This window comes from Ceratotherium simum, chromosome 17, assembly GCF_057802395.1.
Source record: "Ceratotherium simum simum isolate JZ-2026a chromosome 17, ASM5780239v1, whole genome shotgun sequence".
Lineage (NCBI taxonomy): Eukaryota > Metazoa > Chordata > Mammalia > Perissodactyla > Rhinocerotidae > Ceratotherium > Ceratotherium simum.
In genome coordinates this window covers 14,015,271-14,039,719 of record NC_141916.1, presented here as the reverse complement: position 1 = coordinate 14,039,719, position 24,449 = coordinate 14,015,271, and the positions used below count along the sequence as shown (strand labels likewise).

Here is a 24,449-nt window from a genome sequence, read left to right as displayed (position 1 = left end):
CTCTTTGTATTTTCCAATTCTTTGTTGAAGTTCTCACTGAGTTCATCCATTCTTCTCCCAAGATCAGTGAACATCCTTATGAGTCTTTGTTTGAACTCTTTGTCAGGTAGATTGTTTATTTCTGTTTCATTCAGTTATTTTTCTGGGGTTTTGTCCTGTTCCCTTACTTGGAACATATTCTTTTGCCTCCTCATTTTGCTTCTTTCTCTGTGCTTAAATATATGTATTAGGTATGTCAGCTGTGTCTCCCGATCTTGGAAAAGTGGCCTTATATAAACGATGTCTTATGAGCCCCAGCAATGTGCTTCCCTCTCATCACCAGTTCCAACTGTTCCATGAATGTCCTCTGTGTGGTTTACTTGTGTCCTTCTGTTAGGGCATGGTTGATCTTGCTGCAGGTCACCAGGGAGGCTAGGCTGTCTCCTTGGCCAGCTAGTTGTAATGCTCAGCTGCATGTGGCTTATGATCCTTTCAGTCACTTTATCAGGCGGGAGGGAGGCCCACCACAGTTGGCTGCATGATCTAATAGCACATTCCTGTTGCAGCTTTTCTGTTAAGTGAGTAAGCCCCCAGCATTTCTGGTTACTAGGTTCAGGGGCTTACAATTGCTACAGGCCTCCAGCCTGCAAGGCTTTTTTTAGCTCTCTCAGTGTGCAGCTGAGTGGGTCCGGCCCCAGGCATGGGAGCATCCAATTGTTTCAGGCTTTGGAAGGTGGAGTCAATCCTATATGTGGCTGTTTTGGAAACACAAGTCTGCTGCAGCTGACAAGCCCTACCACCTGCAGGGTCACAAAACCCGTCAACAGAGTCCTGCCCCATGTGTGTGCCCTGACCCACTAAAGTGGACTCCATTGCCCCACTGCAAAGGCCCCACACCCTCCACAAATGCAGGCCCCCCCATCACACATGCCCTGCCCTGCATAGGCAGACCCACTCACTGGGTTGCAGAGGTTTCAGACACTCTGCCTAGGTGGGCCCTCAAGTGGCCTGAGGGCTTGTTGTTGGGTGGGGTCAGTACTTAGGTTGGGCTGCCTGCCCTGGCTGAGCTGCATTAAATTGGTGCTCTAGTGAGTGGGGTAGATTCCTGTGCTGATAGGTTGGGGAAGAACTCCAATGGTGTCTCCCAGCATATGTGTCAGCGTGACTGTTTTAGGTCACTATCATGGCTGCCACCAATGTCTTAGATCCTGGAGAGGTATGATCTCTCACCCAGATGTACCAGAGCGTGTCAAGTTAGTCACCTTTCATCAAAGGACTGTGCACCTTTGTTTCTGATGATTTTAGGTTGCCTTGCCAAATAGGTGAATTTGTGCAAGGGGCATTTAAAAGCAGGCTTTACTTTCCCCTACGTCTGATAGCTTTTCTGGGGGTAACCCCCAAATGTAGTTAGTAGCCAGTAAAGCCAGGTATAATGACACTTGTCTCAGTTGTGCTGAGTTCCAAAGCTGTTTTTTGGGTGGTATGCTCCCCAGCTCAGTTCCCCCACTCCTCCAGGGATGGCTTCATTCCTTAAGGTTGCTCCCAGCCAGCCATGCAGCTTTGCAGCTAGAGGGTGGCTTCTTTCTCTCCCGAAAGAAATTTCTGCCTCTTCCACCTCAGTGAACACCATCTTTTTTTGGTGTTCAATTTTTAGACAGTTTTCAGTTCTCTCTTAGGGGTTATTGTTCCAAAAGTAGTTGTAAATTTGCTGCGTCCATGAGAGGAGGTGAGTCCAGAGTCTGCCTAAGCCACCACCTTGACATCGTCTCTTGACACATTTTTTAAAGTTATTTCTTATCATATCATCATAGGTTACCTCCCTCCTCCCCTCCTCCTTCTCCCCTTCCTCCTTCATCTTTTCTTCCTCCTCATTCTTCATCTGCTAACAATGCTTCTTCTAACCATTTATAAATGGAAGGCTATACAAAACAGGCTGTTTGTCCTCTGGGCTGTGGTTTGCTTGCCCATGGACTTATTATATCAAAAGGCCAGAGACAGCCCTAAAGCGAGTATAAAGGTCTACTGTATTACTTGACAGGTGATGAAAACTACTTCTGCTTTATGAACTGCATTCACAAATCAATAGCTCGATATTTAACACCAGGACTGTTTTGATGTAAACCAGTAAATGGGCAATAACTGAAAAGGATGTTGCAACTGAAGTTCTCACCTAATTCAGTCTATGAATTCACTGTTATGCTCTGAGATTCATCTGTGTTAGGACAAGTAAACAGTTGAATTTAATGAGTATGTGGAATGGATCACCACTCTCGCATCATTCTTTAAAGTATTTAGAGTTGGCACCAAGTACTGTAGTTCTGCTAGGGAAAGATACTTTAGAGCTGTTACTTGTATAACTCCCTGGTTTTCTACTTAGCCCACAGTGCATCTATTCTAGCAATATATTCAGGATGATTTTTTGATAACCACTCTAACTCTATTGACTAATAAGTAACCACACCCATTTTGCCAATGTCTGTTAAGTGCTTTAAAATGGCCTCCGCCTTCCCGTGAACCCATCATTTCCACTGAAATCAGGGAGCTCGTTTTAATGAAAGCATCTCTCACCTTCATTTCAGGCCAACATTTACAACACCTTTAAACCTGCTAATATGCCCTTGTGAACATATCAATACCTTGTAGAAAGAATTTTCTTCTGGATCCTCGCCAGTTACATAGTTAACATATATGTAAGTGGATTACACATAATAAATCTGTTCCATATCACTATCATCCTACTGCTTTGGATTTTTTTTTTATTAAAATAAGTTGTCTGGTATTTCAAATTTAATCAAAATAAAACATTCATAAGACCAAGTTATTATCTAATGGAACAAAAAGTTACAGCCAGCATCAGAAGCTTGAACTCTTCCATTAAAGCCACAATCACTAAAAATATATCAATACATTAACTCTAATTTAGAATTATATTTACTTTCTCTCTGAAATACTACCCTTAGAATCTATTCTCCCATATATTCCCCAGGCTTTTGTCAATGTAAATCGGTGAATTACTGCTATAGTTTGAATGTCTCCCCTAAAATTCATATTTTGAAATTCTAACCCCCAAAGATGATGGTAGTAGGAGGTAGGGCCCTTGGGAGGTGCTTAGGTTGTGAGGGTGGACCGTTATTGCCCTTACAGAAGAGGCTCCAGAGACATCTCTTTTGTCTTCTACCATGTGAGTATACAAGAAGAAATGTGCAACCCAGAAGAGGGACATCACATGATGGCACCCTGATCTCAGCTCCCAGCCTCCAGAACTGTGAGAAATGAATTTCTTTGTATATAAGGCACACAGTCTCTGGCATTTTGTTATAGTAGCCCAAACAAACTATAATGCTTACCACAATACTTTTGACATACAGGACTTCTCTTCAGATCTTCAGTATGACTTACAGTACTATAGTGATTGTATTTCACACATTTATCATTTTGCTCTGTGTCCCCTACATGCAGTTTGAGAAAGGTCAGCCTTTAATGCAAGCTAATGTGCATGTGATGATGTAAATAATTCTGTTAATAATTGAATCCATGGACTTCTAATAATCCACCTTCTTATGGTCCCAGCACCTTCTTGAAACTCTTCGAGGTCAGATGACCAGCTCCAAAAACCCTCTTCAAGGGTCTGTTTCATGCTACTACCTGCATAGTCATGACTGTTGTGTGGCAATTCTCCAATGTCTTTCTACATAGCTCGCATTAGCTCTTGTTTTGGATTATTTTTATAAAAATGTTTCTATATTGTTCAGCCATGGAGATAGAGAGAATATCTACCTCCGGATAAGAAGGCAGATGTTTTTCCTGATTAGGATTATAAAGGTAAGATCTCCCAATGTGGCAATGTTGGGCAGATTTTCCAGCAACCTCTTTAAAACAGTGGGGGTTTTCTAAGCTCAACATCTCTTCATTGCCTCTTGAGAGGATTAGGAGGCAAGGGGAACTGATGCAAATATGAAGTTCACTCCACCTGCTATGCTGTGAGTAATAATGTCTATTGTCTCTGACTTAGGAGTCATGTGCTTTCTGCTAGAATCTATGAAACTGTGTCTGATTGATGTGTTTTGGCCCTTCCAGTCTTGATAGGTTTGTTGAAGAGGGTGAATTCCTGGAAGAGACATGGCTTTCTGGAAGAGGAAGGCACAGGGCCTTCCATGTGCCAAGTTAAGGATATGAGATGCCTCATATTCAGTTGTGGATGCTCTTACCCATGTGGTGAGTAAGCAGGTATTAGTTCCAAATCTTCCTACTTAATAACAAGACTGAAGGCCATAAGGTGGTATTTAAGCTAGCTACCCAAGGTTTTGGTTGTTGCTCACTCCTCTAGTTGGAAGGAGAAGGGTCAAGGACTCCTCAAACCTGGCTTTGGGTGAAATGCAATATTGGAAGTTTGTTTGGTTGACCTCCAAGCAGACACCTGGCTGCTTGAAGTGAAAAGCAAATATGCCAGCGACTTCCAGTTTTAACTCCAACATATAAAGTCCTTGAAAGTTGAAAGCCACTTCAATCCTTATGACAAGAAAAAGCTGCACAAGCAAAAACTAATGACCTTTCTCAGATCTATGAGGGGACTAATGCAGGAAGAAAGTGAAAATCTGGATAGAGTTGTATTCAGGGAGTCACATATGAGATCTGCTTATCTTAAACAGAAGCCCCTGGAGCAATAAAGTCATAGAAACACTTAAATGCTAATTTTGATGAATTGCTGGGTCCTCAGTTGGAAGGGAATGACTGTGAGAAACTCCTGGGGTGGGGGCCACAATGTTAATGAAGCCCCAACATTTTTATGAGCTTTAAATCAAAGAACCCCACCAGGTTTCATGGTGAATATTTCAGAAATACTGCTTTTGCCTCTGGCAAGGGAAGGGAAGACTCATCACTGTGAAATATGCCTGAAGCCTTCTCCATAGCAAAGGCCCACTCTCCAGGGAACAAGTATTTGCCAGAGCCTATTCCAATCTGAAGGAAAGGCATCCTTCTGCTCTATTCCCTGTTAACCTCCCTTTTCACCTTTGAGGACGGAAAAAACAGTCAACAGGTGTCACACCTTCAAGAAAATAGATTGAAAATGCTACAGCCAGAGAAAGGAGTAGAAGCCAGTAAGTAAAAAAGATATATCACTGGAGAAACAATTGCAAAGAGCACAGCCCAGGGACAAAGGCCACTATGTAGCTGAAATTTAATTAGAAGATTATAGAATGCTCTGGCAACCTCTTACATTACCACCACACCAACAGGGAGTAGTGTAATGATGGTGATTTCAGTTGAAAGAGCTATAAGAGGCGGGCTCCCTCCAGAGGAGGAGTTCTTAGGAAAACACAAAGTCAAGAGGGGAAAGAAAAATGACACTAGAGGAAATAGAAGCTTCTGGCACCTATAGCTACAGAAAACATTAAACACAGCCCAATTCCTAGAGAAATTAATATAAACTCTCATGCTAAAGGCCTATTTATCTCCATTCAAATTACTTGACACAGTATGTCCAGTTTTCAACAAAAATGACAAGCGTGACACCGATGCAGCAGGCTCCTCTTTTCTGTCAGGGTCTATGAAATGGTGGTGGGCTAAGCTCTTAGACTCTAAACAGGGCAAAAATTCAGCCCCTTCTCAGGTTTTGAAAATAATATAGATTTGTTAGTGTCTGAGAAAGACAAATACCACAGCAGTTTAACAAGAAATAAATTTGTTTTTGTCACATTTAAATGTTCAGACTAGTATGTTGAAACCCCTCCATGAAGTCATTGTGTTTCTATGCTGGAATGGCCTGCAATGGTGTCAGGAACCTGGGTGTGTTCTGTCTTGTTGATTCACCATTCCTGATGTAATTGCTCATACTCATGGCTCAGAATGGCCTGCCATCCCATCTGCATTACAAAGTGAGAGGGGTCAAGAGGAAAAGGAAGGTAAGGCCTTTTTAGGAAGGGTAATCCTGGAAATTCTACAGATTATCTCCATTTACATCCTTTGGACAGAATTTAGTCCCATGGCCGCCACAAGTTGTAAGGAACACTAGCTATAACATAGATTAATGTTCTATTAATACTGAAGAAGTGGAGAATACTTAGTTAATTATGAAATATCAGTTTAAGATTCACTAGACAATATCACAAAAGACTATTTGGAGAAAAGACAGCTTTCAGAATGGAAAGCGAAGGACATACAGGACATGAAGTGTTAGGTGTGTCTGAAGAATTAATAATGGTGCATCTAGTCGGAGGTACAAGTTTTTTCTATGAGAGGCAAAGTTCTCCATTTTACATTGTCACTTTTTATTACCACTAAAAATTTCCTTTTTTATGCTTCCAAATCCTTGTTTTTGTATCTGAGATTTCAAAACATGAGAGCATACACGTATTAGGGAAATCTGTACTGAATTCTCTGGAGTCATAGTTAAAAGTAGTTCTTAAAAACAATATTTTTATTTTTAAATATTCAGTGTCTGGGGAGAACTCTTGTGTAACACATAAATTTGTGATCCTTTGAGAATAGTGTTCTTGGATCTCATATCCTCCTGAGAATTCTTCATAATCCTGAGATATTTTTCTGCAGGACACAGAAAGTATAAATACTCTATAGGATTAACTGTTGCTTAATTTTATACAACATTGTGGGTAGTGCTTAGAAAAGTATTCAAAATATAAATAAGTAAATTGTAGTATTGGGAAAATTTAATACACTTGTTTAAAAATATGCAAAATAAAAATAGCTAATCAAACCATTTAAAGTCGCTATTTATAGATAAGGAAAAATGATCACAGATTGTGGGGTAGAGTGAGATCCATTCAGAGAGCAATGGAACATCAGTGTGCTCTGTTCAGCATGATGATAAAAGAGTTAAATACTGAGGCAGAGATGATTTTGTCTGAATAAATCTGTGTATGTATCTTCTTGAAAACAGGTGTTTGAGTTTTTAAGTGTTTTTGGTAGACTGCTATAGGACTTAAAATGACGAAAAGGATCAGCATGTCTAAAATTTTAAGATCATATTTTATGCTAGATATACTTTAATCCACTTTTGTTCTATCTGTACCATTAAAGCAGTAACCTTGTAAATTTTGATTTAGGGAAAATGGTGCAAAAAGAAAAATGGAATACAATGATAATTTAGTATTGAAACCTTTTTTTCTTTTGTAAAGATATGTGATATTCATAATATCTAACACAACTGAACATCGTTGCATTCATAGACCTGACTTCTAATGGTTTGATAATGTAAATTTTGTTAATATTTTTGTAGTTGTGTGATGGGGATAGTTGGTGTGTGAAATTGTTGAAGTTGGGCAAAGAAATAATGTGATGTTACAATTCTGATGTAGGTGTTTTAGATATATGCATTCCTACAGTTGTTGCCATTGGAGTAATTTGTGTAAATGAAGAAAAAATTATAATAGCTTGCTTCAAAATGATGTGAATGTAAAACGAATGTCCCCCCAAAATGTCATTTCTTTTCACTCGTATGTGTCCACATTATTAATACGATTTTGATAGTGGATTTCATTAATTTATCTTAGAATCTACCTATAAACTCCTCTAGATATTACTGGAAACAACTTTTATGTGTCCTTAAATGTTAAGTTTTATTTATGTATACACCTCTTTAATAATAATGAATGTTTTAGAGGTTGGAAATAATTGTCTTGATAACCTCAAGACAGAAAACCTTGTCCTGTATAGCGCCCATCACAAAACCCTATCATTTTATGTGTTCGATGATGAAGATACTGAGCAAGGAAAACTTCCTTGGAGATATCATTAATCTCTTTTTTTGTAAAAATATATGATAATCTCCCTATAATTGTTTGTACACAATGTTGTACTTTTAAGAGAACACTGTGAAAATACACTTTTTCAAACTTAATCCTGACCTCCAATTTGCTAGCTGTGCAAACTTGAACAATATGACCTGAACAATAGAATAATTATCAATCGTTAATATTTCTCTAATTATGTGTTTGCCAAAATTTGAATATCTTGATATGCCACCTAAAATTTGTGTCAATGCTATCCTGCGATTCATTGTGTGCTGAAATTTACAAAATATTCACTCCTCAACATTTTAGGCCACACTGGTCTCAAAATTGTTCATGTTTTCAGTCTGCATTTTAGACAAAGATCAAAATGCTAAGTAGAATCAGTTATAGAAATGTCATTGGTAAACATGCTCTCCCTATGATTTTTATTTACAAATTTAAACTTCTTACATATTTTTCTCAATAATTTACATATTTTTATCTTTTAAAATTTTTGCTCTCTAATTTAAACGTTTTAAATCTTCATTAACTTTTTACTTTCAAATTTTTACGTTTGTTTACTATTAATCTTTACATATTTTTATTTACATATTTTTCCTCAAACTCACTACCCTATCTCTAATAACCTCTTCTTAGTTCTCTAGATTTCCATATAACTTTGTCTTTTTCTTTCTCTTTTCTTTCCTTCTCCCACCTCATGTAACTATATGAACTCATATTTATACATTTTTCTTTGCTTCTACATCCCTTTATCTCACTTTTCCCTTTTGTTTACGTGGACCATTCTCAAAACCATAACCTGCAGAGGAAAACTGCAGTTTCTTGCCACACACACCAATATTAGCAGACTGTTCCTGCTGATTTTGTTTGGGGAACAAAGTGGGAAGGGTGGGAGTGATATCAGAAATTGAGGGAATGGAAATACTAACAAGAACAGAAAATAAAATTACTCCCACCACCTCATATTCACTTATCTGAAATTGGATCTCATTAGCTGTAAAAGTAAATGACACACTTGAGTTTGATTTGAGTAATCTGGTAAAGTTATACTAGTACTGTGCATTGATTCGCTTAGGGGTGTGTGTGTGTGTGTGTGTGTGTGTGTGTGTTAAACATACAACGTGGGCTAATATTCTTGTTACAACAGGTATCACTTTGGTTCTAATGTGCAGACTTCTTTAATTGAAAAGGAAATGGCATCTATCCCAACAGTTGCATATTATCGAGAGAGAGGAAGCGTTTTTCTGTTCCTTATAATGTCCCTTCATTTCCCTCTAATTTGTTCACATAAAAACAGTCAACAAATACTGTCATGATCTAGGTTATTCTGTGGTAGAAATGCCAACTAAAGTTTGGATTCTCTGTCCAGATTCTCTGGTAATGCAAACTATTGTTCTTCCTGGCAGAACTATCTTTAAAACATGAATGATTACTGGGTTACTCTATCCATAACATTGCTTTACTAACTTTACGTTACTAATTATCACTTATTTTTCCATGGGATCATTATTTTCTATCTTTTTCCTTTTTTTTTTCTTTCTATTTAGACCTGAAAAAGTAGGGGACAGTAATGGGAAACCATACAAGAGTGACAGTTTTATCCTAGCAGGCTGATGATCCACAATTGAAAGTTGTGTTATTTCTCTTCCTGCTTCTCATCTACTTGCTAAGCATCACTGGCAATCTGATCATCATCACACTCACCCTGGTGGATAGTCACCTCAAGACCCCATGTATTTTTTCCTTCGGAATTTTTCCTTCTTAGAAATTTCCTACACTACTACATGCATTCCTAAGTTTCTGGCTATTATGGCAACTATGGACAAAAACATTTCCTATAACAGTTGTGCAGCTCAAGTATTTTTTGCTTTCCTTCTTGAAGCATCTGAATTTTACCTGCTGGCAGCTATGTCCTGTGACTGCTATGTTGCCATCTATAAGCCCCTGCATTACACAACCATCATGAACAGTAAAATCTACATACCACTGGTCCTCAGTTGCTGGCTTACTGGGTTTTTGCCATCTTTCCACCACTCATCTTAGGCCTATACCCTGACTTCTATGTTTCCCACACTGTTGATCATTTCTACTATGACACTACTCCTGTCCTGCAGATCTCCTGCTCAGTCACACAGCTTCTGTAGATGATAGGATTCATGCCAGCTGTAGTGAGACTTGTGGTCACATTGGTAATGGTGACAATATCATATGCCTGTAATACCTTGACCATTCTAAGAATCCCTTCTACTAGTCAGAGGAGAAAGGCCTTTTCCACATGTTCTTCTCACATGGTTGTGATATTCCTTTCTTATGGCAGCTGCATCTTCATGTATCTTAAACCATCAGTCAAACAAAGAATATCTTTCTCCAAGGGAATTTCTGTGCTCAATACCTCTGTTGCTCCACTTCTGAATCCTTTCATCTACACGTTATGGAACCAACAAGTGAAAAAAGCCTTCATGAGTATGATGTAGAGGATTGTTTCTTTCTTAAACAAATAGATATGCTATTGCATTATATATAAAGGAAGCGAACAAAGGAGTCTCAAATAATACCAGTGTATCCAGTAGTAGCTTCAATACATAGTTTCCTCCCCTTTTTTTCACTTTCATTTCTTTGATAGTCATCATATTTTTTTTTAAGGGTTCATTTCACAATAATCTTTGTTCCAAAGAAGCTAATTTTCTTTATGTACTTCAATAGGAATTTTTTTTTCTCATCTCACTATCTTTTCCTCTAAATATCTGAAAGAAACTGAGCTAACTTTTTCAATCCGTCCTTTTTGTTTCCAATTCTAGTTAGTCAAGAATATAAAATATTTTTCATTTAAATTATATTTAATGCAGCACGCGATGTAAAAGTTATTACAATCCTTTATTTGTACTTAGTTACAACCTACTTAAAACTAATCATTTATATTTTTTGTAATACTACCAGTTCATTATTGCATACTGTGTTTAAAAATGAAAAGAAAACTGTAGCAGAGATTGACCACTAGTGTTGATGCTCAAATTAGAAAATGTCTATTAAAAAAAAATCAGTGTATTAAAGTACATTCCATAGGAACTAGTTTAGTTTCTGTTATAGAATAGTTAACATTTACATGTATTTCAATTATGGATGAAAAAATGAGTCATATCTCTGCTTTATGCTTTAAATTAATAATGAAATACAGTATTTATTTGGTGTCCTCATACCCAAAACCTCAGTTCAACAACTTGGGATACTTCTGAAGCTAATTGGAAACTTATTGTAAACGACCTTATGAAAGGAAAACAAAATTAACTCAATGTATTTACTCTTTTCAGATTGTCATGTATATACACATATATAGCTATATATTCTGCCAGTGAAACCAAAATATTAAGATTAACTAATCATTTTCTTAAAGAATTCTGAACTGTAGGTCATAATCTGGAATTTAAGGAACTCAAATCTATTTCTGTGTCATGAACAGAATTTAAAAATATTAATATAATAAAAAATCTTTTCACAGATACACATCACATTTCAAGAATTTTTTCCAGAAATGTGCCTGCATTAGGCCATAGTTTCTTTTTCGTTTCCTTTTTATTTTAGCTCTGGGTCTTGATTTGAAGAAATTTTGATTGAGAATACCATCTAAAGAGCAGAATAAAATATAGCCAGGGAGAAAAATACTTACAGTATGCAATTGACTGAACAATTTTCCAGGTTTTTGTACAATTGGTTAGTGAACTGGATTTTAAAAGATATATGAGTCACGAATATGATTTCAGGAATAATGTTATTTAAATAATTGATTACATTTTTCCTTGATCATTTGTGTATATACTTTTCCCATTTTCAGAAAATAGATCTAATAATCCTGGAGCATTATCTAACTTTTAGAAATTTTAAGAGCACAGAGAATGAAAAAAAGTACATATAACATGTTGACACAATCTAATAAAAGTAAAACCTAAGGTTTGCTCAACATTACTATTGCTTTTGATTCTATTATGTGTCATCCAGGATGAGTTTGCTTAAAATACACTATCTAAGTCAAACCACTAATTTTTCTTTAAGCTGTTCTGAAATGCTTTATTTGTGTATTTTTAAATGTATGTCATGAACTACGTTGACCATAAAGGATGTTCGGTAACTCTTAATAAGGGTCTAGCACTGCTGAACTAAGATTTCCCCATTCCCACTTCTTCCCACTCCCAGGCAGATTAAAGTTACACCATCTGTCTTCTCCGGCACTTCAGTTAGTCTATGACATATCACCTCACATTGTATCTAATAGAACCACTACCACTGGCCTCTGAATTCTGAATCCCCAGGTAATTTAATAGTGCTTGTTTTCTTTAAATTGGGTCTTGACCAAGTAACATAGCTTCTTAAACACAGGTACAACTTACATCTTAAGAGACCTTCCACCTGAAATGCTGAAATGCTTTACCCTGAAATGCTTTCAGCTTTTCTTATCTAGTGAGGGAGGCTGAACAACAAATATGATATAAAAATAAGATCTCTGGATGTATGGTGACATAGAAAAACTAGACTATTGGTGGTAAACATGATGCAGTCTAACAAACTCTGATATATAATAATGTACACTTGAAATGTACACAATGTTATAAACAAGGTTATCCTGTTGGGTACATGTACAGAATAATATTCAGGGGTTATGGGTACATTTAGGAACTGGATGAAAAATGAAATATGAAAAGCATAACTTTGGTAGATATAACATGTACTTAGAACTCTATCATTGAGGAGAAACTTTTAAACATGGGGTAGAGTTGACACTGGCATTTAGAATTTACTTCAATCACTTTTTCTCTGATGTCACTAGAAAGTGTAATTCATGTGATTTACATGCTCTGATTCTTTAAAATATTCATATGGTAAGGTGTCAAATTAGAAACAATCAGGTACATTGCACTTTGGCAAATAGGAACTCTACAAGTTCATAAAAAGGGAACATCTCTCAGGATACAATGATCCCTAAGATGAGCTGTTACATGACTTTAGCTATCACATGACATTTTATGCATGTAAAAGAAATACTTGCTAATAGATATGATTCTGCAAAAGTGACTTTCCTTGTTTGTCAGCATATTTTAAAAATGAAAAAAATCCATGGTTATTCCTAGTTTCATCATCTTTATTGTGTACTTTTGGTAAGATTGTAATAGAGAAACAAGAACCAATCAACGGAGATGGAGTTCATTTGGCTTGGACTTACAGATGAAACTTTGGTGCAAACTTTTATTCCCGTCACTATTTCTCAAGTGCAATGTTGAGCATGATGGGGAACTTATCCTCTTTAACTTGCTGAATCCCTGCCTAAACATTTTATGTATTTCTCCCTCCAAAATTTCTCCTTCTTGGAAATCTCACTCACAATGATCTATTATTCCTAAATTCATGATAACCATGGTGATGAAGACTAAACTATTTCCTAGAGGTTTGGTGCAACTCCATTTTTTTTTTTTTATCATCTTTTGGAAGCTTCAGCATTTTATCTTTCTATGTCCTATGACTATTCTGTTGTGGTCTGCAAACCACTTCATTACTTGATCATTATGTGCAGCCAAATGTGCTACCAATTTATAGCAACTTGTACTCATCTTGTGGGAAATGGATTACTGTATTAGTATTTTAATATAGTTTGAGGCACAGACCGAAGTTCATTTGATGGTATTTAGATAACTAATTATTTCAGTGTGTTTGCTGAACACTATGCTATACCCACTGAATCACCAGAGAAGAATTCTATGAGACAAAAACCATAGAAAAATAAGTGAAGACAAAAGTGAAATCTTTAGAATATAAATATAATTGAATACCTCTAGTTAGAACAGATCCAAGTGTTTCCTAGTTGCTATGCTTTAAATACTTTAATGACAATTAATACTGGGAGAGGGAACATAAAACGTCAGGTAGCCTCTCTGTACGAAAGTGTAAGATTCTGCTAGTATGGCTGGTTTAGGTCATTTGTCTCAGAGGGTTCCTTTGTGTTACCCTTTGAAAGGCTTTCTTTACTTCCTTGTTCTTCAAGGCATAGATAACAGGATTCAGAGCAGGTGTGACCACTGTGTACATGAGTGCAGTTGCTTTGTCTGTTTCTGGAGTGTGTGTGGTCTTCGGTTGGAGATAAGTGAACAAGGCGGTGCCATAGAACAGAGAAACAACCAGGATATGAGAAGAACAAGTGGAGAAGGCTTTGTGTCTGCCAGCTGCTGAAGGGATTCTCAAGATGGTCACAAGAATGCGCACATAGGAGCACAGAATGAGGAAACAGGGACTCATAATGAAGAGCATGGAGAGAGAAAACATCACAATCTCATTGTGGGAGGTATCAACACAGGCCAGTTTCACTACGGGCATGATGTCACAAAAAAAGTGCTGAATCTTCCCTGCTCCACAGAAGGGCAGAGTGAAGATCCAGGTAGTCTGGGCTGACTCCACCACCACGCCAGTGGTCCAAGACGCTGCAGCCAATTTCAAACACACACGAGGACTCATCAGGAGAGTGTAATGCAGAGGGTAACAAATAGCTACAAAGCGGTCATAAGCCATGGCTGCTAGCAGGCAGCATTCTGTCAGTCCCAAGATGGTAAATACGTACATCTGAGCTGCACAGCCTCTCACACTCATGGTCTTGGTCTCTGTCAGCAGGTGCACCAGCATCTGAGGCACCACACTGGTGATATAGCACATCTCCAGGAAGGAGAGGTTAACCAGGAAGAAATACATGGGGGTGTGCAGGGAAGGGGTGACCCAGATCAGGCAAATGATGATGAGGTTTCCTCCCATAGTAAACAAGTAAATTATTAAGAACACAATGAAGAGCACAGGTTGTAACTCTGCCAGAGAGGAAAAAGCCACAAATGTGAATGTAGTGCAGAGGGACTGGTTTCCATTCATTGTAGGCTCAGAACCAGACATCTGTGGAGACAAGAAAAAAGGCAGATAAGCTAAAGGAATCAAGTCACCTAGCACAGGTGTCTATCAAACCTCAGAAAAAGGAGCTTTCCTAGGATCACTGGTCTGACATGAGAACTTAGACACAGATTCTTTTTGCTAAACCTTTCTATATAACTTCCCAATTAAAATAGATACGATATTCTTCCCTGAATTTGAGTTCTTAACCTTATGCTATTTTCACAGAAATTTAGAGAAAACAATGGCTTTAAGTTACATAATGATTTTTCTGTTTTTATCATATTGATTTTCTAATCATATACACAAGCTGTAACCTAAGTGACATGAATGCATTCTAATTGTAAAGAGGTGACATAAAACCTAAGTGTATAGTGTAAAATATAAAGGTGCTCTATTCTGGTCTTCTCTGTTCCACAACCTTCCTTAAAGCCCACTTAAGAGTTTGGAAAGGAGTATATTTCCAGTGATTTATCTATTCATTTTCATACACATTTTTACTCATCTTAATATGAAAAGCATAAGCCAATGATTAGGCAGCTAAAATCCATGAACAGAATCTCCTTTCCACAACCTCAGTGTAATTTTACAGGAAATTGTGAATAGAAGAACATACCTAGAACCACAAGACAAATTTTCTTTTCCTTGTACGACTTCTAGAATTCCTACAATTCCATATTATAGCATGGTGATGGAACAGGCAGTATTTCTATTCTGACTGGAGACCATAGGGATGGCATCCATTGCACGGCTTAATTATGTTAGTCTCAAGAGGAATTTGTTCAGAAACAACAACAATGAATGTTCAGGTAAATTTGTTCATTTTTAGAGCATATTTTCCAGAGATAATCTACTGCTGTTAGTTCCATCACTTAAGTTTTAGTGTGTAAAACGAAAAGGTTCTAATGGATTTCCATTCACATATTTCAATAGTTGAAATTATTATTGAACTTAACGGGTGTTTTCCATAGGAATCTTCTTTAAGCTCCTCAAATGGACGCTGCTTGGATCTTTGTGAGATCAATAGTCACAGAGCAGTGCACGTAGTCGGCTCCATAACCGCACAGGTACCATTTGCTTTATGCATTATCTACGATTAAATTGTTAGCAGCCTAAATAAATAGACCTGTTCAGGGAAATTCCAAATTTCCAAGGTTATTAGTGAAAATAATTTATGATTTAAAAATAATGAAAAATGTTTCTTTGCAATCTTCTCAAGAAATGAAAAACTCGTTCATTCTCAAGGATCCTCATTGCTTCAAGCAGAACCCATTTTCTTTTTCTTTTATTTTTCTTTTTCCAGTTTTATTGAGATATCAGTGACAAATAAAGTTGTTTATATTTATAGTGTATGGTGTGGGGATTTGAATCACATGAACATTTAGAAATGATTAACAAAATTAGGTTAATGAACACATCTACTACCACACATAGTTATCATTTCTGTGTGTGTGTGTGTGTGTGTGTGTGTGTGTGATGAGAATGCTCAGAATCTACTCTCTTAGCAAATTTCAACTACACAATGCAGTATTATTAACTAGAGTTTATATGCTGTACATTAGATGCCTAGGACTTATTCATCTTATAACTGGCTTGTATACCCTTTGATCAGCATCGACCCATTTGCCTCACGCCCAGACCAGCATTCTACCCTCTGTGTTCTTTCTATGAGTTCAGCTTTTTTTTTTTTTTTTTAGATTCCACATGTAAGTGAGATCATATAATATTTTGTCTTTCTGTATCTTGCTTGTTTCAATTAGCATAATGGCCTCCAGTTTCATCCTTGTCATCACAAATGGCAGAATTCCCTTCTTTTTTATGGCTGAATAATATTTCTCTTTGATATTGGTCTTGGAAATGATATTTTGGATATGAAATCAAAACCAAAGGCAACAAAAGCAAAAATAAACAAGTCACACTATATCAAACAAAAAATGTTTCTGAACAGTAGGGAAACAATCAACAAAATGAAAAGACAACCTATAAAAGGGGAGATAATGTTTGCAAACAATATATCTAATCAGGAGTTAATATTCAAAATATATAAGCACCTCATGCAACTCAATAGCAAAAAACAAATAATCCAATTAAAAAATGGGCAAAGGACTTGAATAGACATTTTTCCAAAGAAGACATACAAATGGCCAGAAGGTACTTGAAAAGGTGCTCAGCATCACTAATCATTTGAGAAATGCAAATCAAAACCACTTTGAGATATCATCTCACACCCATTAGGATGGCTATTATCAAAAAGACAAGAGATAAGTGTTGGTGAGGATGTGGAGAAGAGGGAACACTTGTGCTCTGTTATTGGGAATGTAAATTGGTACAGCCATTATGGGAAACAGTAGGGACCTTTCTCAAAAACTTAAAAATAGAGCTACCATATAATCCAGCAATTCCACTTCAGGGTGTATATCTGAAGGAAACACAATCTGTATCTGAAAGATATATCTGCACCACCATGTTCATTGCAGCATTGTTCACAATAGGTAAGATGTGGAAACAAGTGTCCATCTTCAATGTGTTTGTACAGTAAAATATTAAAACTAAACAAATATTGATACTACATTTCTCTAATCTCCACCTGGACTCTGTTGAGTATTTCTCAATCTAGTCTTTAAACCAGAGGATGATATTAAAAATTAATATGAGTATATGGTTGGATGTAAGATATTTATTAAGAGAGTAAAGTCAAAAGTCCTCTCATGTTGCTTCACATCTGCTTTGGATCTGAATATCTTGGTGAAAGGCCACAACATTTGGTGAGACAATGACCAGATGAGAATGCGTGCTCCTGGCAATAACGACAAAATGTTGACTCCATATCCCATGAGAAGTTCTCACATCCTTCTCTAAACCCACGTAACATGAGTTTGTGAGTGGTCCTGAAAAAAAAAGACTTTGGATGAAGAAATGGATCCTGGTAATGGGATATTTTCCAAGGCAAGGAAAGAGGATTTGAGAATTACGTGTGCCAAACATTTCTGAGAAGTTGAGAAAAAAAACAGCTTTGAGTTATCTGCTGATTTTTAGCTCCATGTTGACCATTGGTGACTTCAGAAAAGAACAATTTTGAAAAATAGGTAAGAGCACAACCAGATTGAAGTTATTTGAGTAAAGAGAAGGCAAGAAATGAAAGAAACCAATGGGAGCCACACATTGGAGACATTTGGGCCATGAAGGGAAGGAGAAAGACAGAGTGATACCTAGAGAGAAAAAGAAAGGAGAGGACACGGTTATTTATTATTGCTATTCTCTATGTCTTTAAGATGTGAAACCCTGAGCTTGTTCAATAGCTAGTGTGAAGGAGTCATCTAAAACAAAACTTCCCTCCCCATATTTTGGAAATAGAATAGTATAACCTTAATTTTAATTTTCTAATTAAAGTATTAGTTAGAAAACTATGAGCATCCTATGGTAGAAAAATGAAAACAAACATATTTATCATATTAAGATTTGTGCTTCTAGTAATTACAATGTTTGATTTGAGACAAGGATTCACTGTAATGTCATTCTAACCTTTTTTTTCTATGAGAGCTTAAATTCACGCATCACTAGCAACAATATTAAGATCATCTTTATAATCATAATAATAATAACGTATGGTTAATAATAGCAGCTAGTATTTTTAGTGTTTACTAACGGCTAGATACATGTTTGACAATCTGTATAACTTACCTCATTTAATTTTTTTGACAATTATCTGAAAGAGTTATTATTGGTATCCCCACTATGGACACCAGGAAACATAAGTTCAGAGTTATTAAGTAATTTCCCAAGATATTATAGACACAAAGAGGTGGAGTTGGGGCTTGAAGTCAGGCTGTCTCATTTAATACCAACATGTATAATAGGTTTCCTTGTTTTTATTGCCTTTTGCTCTCTCCTCTATATAAATTTCGGTTAAATAGATTATAGACATTGTACTAATACACGTTGTGAGTCTGGGAAAAAAGAAAATTAAAGACCTATAAGAGAGAAAGAAGGTCCCCAATTATTCTGGTTATTCTCCTCATCTTCAAAGAACTTATTTTAAAGAATGTGAAGGTAAGTGTCTTCTATCTTCACTTTAGAGTGCTGAGAATGCAAGGCAATCCTTGGGGATAAAAAGACAGTATCATTATAGATATAATACAGAAGCTCTTCCTAATTAGTAATACAATGAATTTTAAGACATCTTTAAAAGTCATACACATTCATACTTAGAGAAGAGACTTTATTAGCAGCATAAACACTAAACATCCATCCAACCAGTAAGTAAACCAACTTTTAAACACATGCAACCACAACCAAATTACGATTCTAATTGTCTGTGTTAATAAATAAATAATTGGCCCATACTTTGATCTTCTCACTTAATTCATTTTAGACACTTGGTATGTTGGATCCGAATCAACTGTGCAATTATCATCAGCAAAAATAAATACAATACTACAATACATAAGATATTCTGTCACATGCCAATGAGTAGAAGAGAAGCTATTTGCATGGTTAAAATTAAAAAAAAACTTGAAAAACAAATGTTGTTGAGGATGTGAAAAAAACTAATTCTTATGCATTTATAACCAATTTGCAGAATAGTTTGACAGTTTCTCATAAGTTTAGACATATTATGACCCTTTCACTCAAAAATTCTACTCTTGGATATTTAGCCAAGAGAAATGAAAATAAACATAAAACATACAACACACAAAGACATGTCAAGAATATTTATTAATGCTGTAGTTATCACAGTCTAAACTAGAAGCAATCCCAATGTTCATCAACCACGGAATATATAAAGAGAGTTTTGGTGTATTCATAGCATACCACTAAAAATAGAATGAACAAGGGACTCACTCTACCTCAAGGATAAAGATTTAGTTGATGAAAGAATACAGACACAAAATACCACTTTCTATGTGATTCCATTTACAGGAATTCTCAGAGTACCAAAAACGAACCTATGGTTATAGAAATCAGAAAATGGTTGCCTTAGGGGGAGAGAAATTGACTGGAAAAGCCATAAGGAAATTCTGTGGAATAATTTATTATTATTTTTTTACCTGGTTGTGTAAAATTGTCAAAAACCAATGAAGTGAGAACATGATTTCTGTATATTATGTTACTTTTAAATTCTCTGCATCTGTCATACATAGATACATATATATTCATATATCTATGGATAGAAACATAATGGAAAACAATCTAGAATTACAAATATACTATTATCTGCAAATAGCATCCATTTTATTTCCTCCATTCTAATCATTTTATCTTTTAGTGCTTTTTAACTTACTTTAGTGCATCACACAAAAAATATTTCAGCATTATAACATCACGTCTTACTATTGCCTTAGCGTTTTTATGTAGATAAATTCTGTTAGATTAAGAATGTTGCCTTTTCTACTAATCAGCCTCTAAAATAGCCCCCAACAGTCCCCATCTACCTGTGTTCATGCTCTCATAGTCCCTTACTACATTGGAGAAATGGTGAGGTTTGACCTATAAGTTTCAGAATAAAATATATTGGTAACTATCCAAAGAGAGAGACATGTTAATTAGCTTGAATGTAGTGATTATTTCACAATGTGTATGTATAGCAAATCACCAAATTGTATACCTTGTATAAAATTCTTAATTGTCAAATATATCTCAATAAATAAAGCTCTTGTTAAAAAAAATATAAAAATTAAGGTAAAAAAAGATATTGGGGGGGCTGGCCTGGTGGAGTAGATGTTAAGTTCAGGTGCTTTGCTTCAGTGGCCTGGGGTTTGCAGGTTCAAATCCTGGCTTGTACCTACACACTACCACTCATCAAGCCATGTGTGGCAGCGTCCCACATACAAAATAAAAGAAAGTGGGTACAGATGTTAGCTCAGAGATAATCTTCCTCAGCAAAAAAGAGGAGGATTGGCAACAGATGTTAGCTCAGAGCCAATCTTCCTCACCAAAAAAAAAAAAAAAAGATATTGGTTCTTTCATATCACTCTTTTGAATCACTGCTCTTGGAAAGGCCAGTGAACATGTCATGACGACCTTTAGAAGCCCTATGGAGAGATCTATATAGCAAGGAACTGAGGCTTCTTCCCAATAGTCAGAACCAATTCAGCAGCAATTTGAGTGAACCAACTGGAAGAAGATCATCCAGCCACAGCCTAGCCTTCAGGCGGCTGCAGTCCTACATTTATCAAGCTTTATTGAGATATAATTGACGTATAACATTGTGTGAGTTTAATGTGTACAACATGATGATTTGATGCATGTATATATTGCAATGTGATCACCTCAAGAGGGTTAGTTAACACTTCCATCACCTCATATAATTACCATTTTTGTGTCCATGTGGTGAGAACATTTAATTTCTGTTCTTTTAGCAACTTTCAAGTATATACTTGTATAACAGTACAAAAAATACAAAAATAATAATAGAATATCTGGTGTTAATTATAGTCACCATGCTGTACATTAGATCACCAGTACTTATTCATCTTATAACTGGAAGTTTATACCCTTTGACCCACATCTCTCGATTTTCCCCACTCTGCAGCCCTTGGCAATCACCATTCTGCCCTCTGTTTCTATGAGTTCAGCTTTATAAAATGAGATCATATCTTGACTCCCAGCCTCATTAAAGGCTCTGAGCCAAATCTCCCCAGAGAAATTGTTACCAAATTCTAGAACAACAGAAATTGTAAGACAATCAATGTTTACTATTGGTTTAAACATTAAGATAATTTGTTACATAACAATAGGTAATTAATTCACGTTCAATAAATTGTTTGCTGAGAGATTTTGTAAAGAATAATTGTGAAAGAGAATCAAGCCTTTTGTGTGCACCTAATGAAGAGATAGGGTGATTTCTGACGTCTAAACTCTTAAAATGGTAAATTATATTGGCTGCTTTCCTAATGTCAGATTTGATCATTATTTATTATCATTTTTATGCATGCTGAATTATTTTTCCTAATATCTAATTTTGAATCTTTATGTCTCTGTTCAAGAATAAAGTTGGTGTGTAATTTTTCATCCTAGTAAGAATTTATTGGGTTTAATCTCAGTAGTGATCCACCCTAATAAAATATGTTTGGAATACTAATATTTCTTCTATTATTTACAGACAAAAAAAGTAGTTTGTGAACAACTTGAATTTTTTTCAAAATTTGAAAAAATTTTGGGGAGGTCATTATTGGTTTGGTAGAATTTTCTGGTGAAGACATGTAGGTCTATATTTCTTTGTGGAATTCTTTTAGATTACTGATTCATTTAAAAATTATTGTGCAAATAATCCAGTTTTCTATTTCTATGTAAGTCAGCTTTAGTAAAGTGAATTTTGTTCCTAAGGTTTTAAAATTTTAGTTATCTACGTTGTTACATTTATTTGACTCATTCTTTTTTTATCAGTAACACTTGAAGGGAGATATCTTTTATTTATTATTTCTTTTGTTATTTGTTCCTCACTTTATTTTCGTAGTATGTCTTTCCAGAGCATTGTCAAATTTTAATTGTTTTCAAAGTGTCACTATTGGTTCCACTGATACTCTCTTCTGTATATACATTTTGTTTCATTAATTTCTGATGTTTTCTTTGTAATGTATTGCCTTCCATTTTCATGGGGCTTGATTTACTGCTGTTTTCTAAATTCTTAGGATGGATAGTTAAGTCATTATTTTTTGTCATTATTAAAAATAAGTATATGAATTTCACTTTAAGTATAAATTCCATGAATTCCAGATCACTTCATTGATAAATCAATATAGCAGGAAGAATAATGGTTCCTTGAAGATCTCCATGCCCTAATCCTCAAAACCTGTGACTATGTTACCTTACATGAAAAAAAGAGATATTGCAGGTGTGATTAATGCTAGAGTCCTTAAGATGAGGAGATTATCCAGAGCAATCTGAATGGGCCCAGTCTAACCACATGAATCCTCAGAAAAGGAAAGCCTTTCTTAGCTGTGGTCAGAAAGATACATGTCAATGGAAGAAGGGTCAGAGAGATGCAGACTTGAAGGTGAAGGAAGGGAGCTACAAGTGGACGAATGTGCGTGGTTTCTTGAAGCTGGAAGAAGATTCTCCATTACCACCCCCAGAAAGAAATGCAGCCCTGCAGCATCTTGATTTGAGCCCATTGAGACCCATGTTGGAAAATATGACCTACAGAACAGTGTGAAAATAACTTTCTGTTGTTTTAAGCCACTTAGTTTGGGGTAATTTTTTTTTTTTGATAGCTATAGAAAACTAATACAGATTCGGTCCCTGAAAGTGGAGTGCTTCAATAACAAATATTGAAATGTTGAAATAGCTTTTGAAATAAGCAGTGGGCATTGATTGGGAGAATTTGAGGAGCATGACAGAAAGAGCCTCATTGTCTTGAAGAGACTGTTAGCAGCAATATGAATGTTAAAGATTCTGCCAAGGATGGCTCAGAAGAAAGTGAGAAGCATTGTAGAAAAACCTAAGTCATGTTAGAGAAACCTTAAATTGTCATGAACAGACTGCTAATGGAAATACGGATGTTGAATGCACTGATGAGGGCTTAGAAAGAAATCAGGAACAAATTATTGGAACCCAAGGGAAAGGATATCCTTATTATATAGTGACAGAAAGGTGAAAAAACTTGTATTCTGCAGTTATGTGGGAAGCAGAACTTAGAGGTGGTAGACTTGGATATTAAGCTGAAGAAATTTCCAAGCAAAGAATAGAAATGTCTTGCTACTTACAGTAAATGTCAGAGGAGAGAGATAAATTGAGGCAAGAACTGTTAAACAATAAGGAATCAGGAGTTGATCATATTGGAAATTATGATGTTATTCAAATTAGAGTCAATATAATGTAGCAGTTAAGGAGACGGGCTATGAAGTCAGAAAGTTTAAATATTTACCCTGGTTCTTAAGTTATTAACTATGATTTGGGGGCAATAACAAGCTTCATTTGTGTCCTTGTTTTCATCTATAAAGTGGTGGTTATAAATATTTCATGTTTCATTAAATTTTTGTAAAATTTAAAGTCGATAAATATAAAACATTCAGAATACTACTTGACTCCATAAAGATTAGCTTTATTATCAAGAACTCAGGGTTTTTTTTTTTCTTTTTTACTATCAAGAATATAGAAGAACTGGTGCTTATCTACTATACTCATCTGTTCTGGAAGATACAACAGTCTCTTTTTCCATGAGACCAGAACTGGATTATCAGGGGAAAATAAACCTAATATTTATTGTCTGAAATATGCTCTTAGATCACTATCGTGGATGCTTTACTGTCATTATTTACTTTAATTCTCAACATTTTTCTGTAAGACAAGAACATTCGCCATTTTTCTTTAGAGTCATGGAACGCTAATTACCTTATTTAAGATCATATATCTAGGGAATAAATAATAGAATATCAATAAACATCCAAGACATTTGTATTTGCATTTTTCCTATATGCATTTAACTGTCTTTCCTATTTATCCTTATGATTTAATTTATTGTTTATAATAAATATATCAGAAGAGAAATGGTATAGTAATTGTTGAATTGTTGATTTATTGCTAAGAAACAGAGACACTATGGCCAGAAGACAAAAAAATATTCTATTTCATTTTATTTATTTATTTATTTTTAATTTTGTGTGTGTGTGTGAGGAAGGTTGGACCCGAGCTAACATCTGTGCCAATCTTCCTCTACGTTGTCTGTGGGTCACCACCACAGTATGGCTGATGAGTGGTGTATGTCTGCACCCAGGAACCAAACACTCGAACCTGGGCCACCAAAGTATAGTGTGCCAAACTTAACCACTAGGCTCTGGGACTAACCCTCGTTTTGTTTATTTTTTT

At 35.9% G+C, this 24,449-nt stretch overlaps 1 protein-coding gene and 1 pseudogene across 1 annotated transcript; one reads left to right on the top strand and one right to left on the bottom strand.

Moving 5' to 3' along the window:
• Window positions 1-9,300: 9,300 nt before the first annotated feature.
• LOC106801655 (olfactory receptor 6C3-like) lies at window positions 9,301-10,231 on the top strand (annotated as a pseudogene).
• Window positions 10,232-13,685: 3,454 nt separating this feature from the next.
• Window positions 13,686-14,648, bottom strand: LOC101397413 (olfactory receptor 10C1-like). The gene has a single exon (XM_014786749.2). The coding sequence runs from the start codon at window positions 14,646-14,648 to the stop codon at window positions 13,686-13,688; it is 963 nt and encodes a 320-aa protein (XP_014642235.2).
• Between the last annotated feature and the right edge of the window lie 9,801 nt (window positions 14,649-24,449).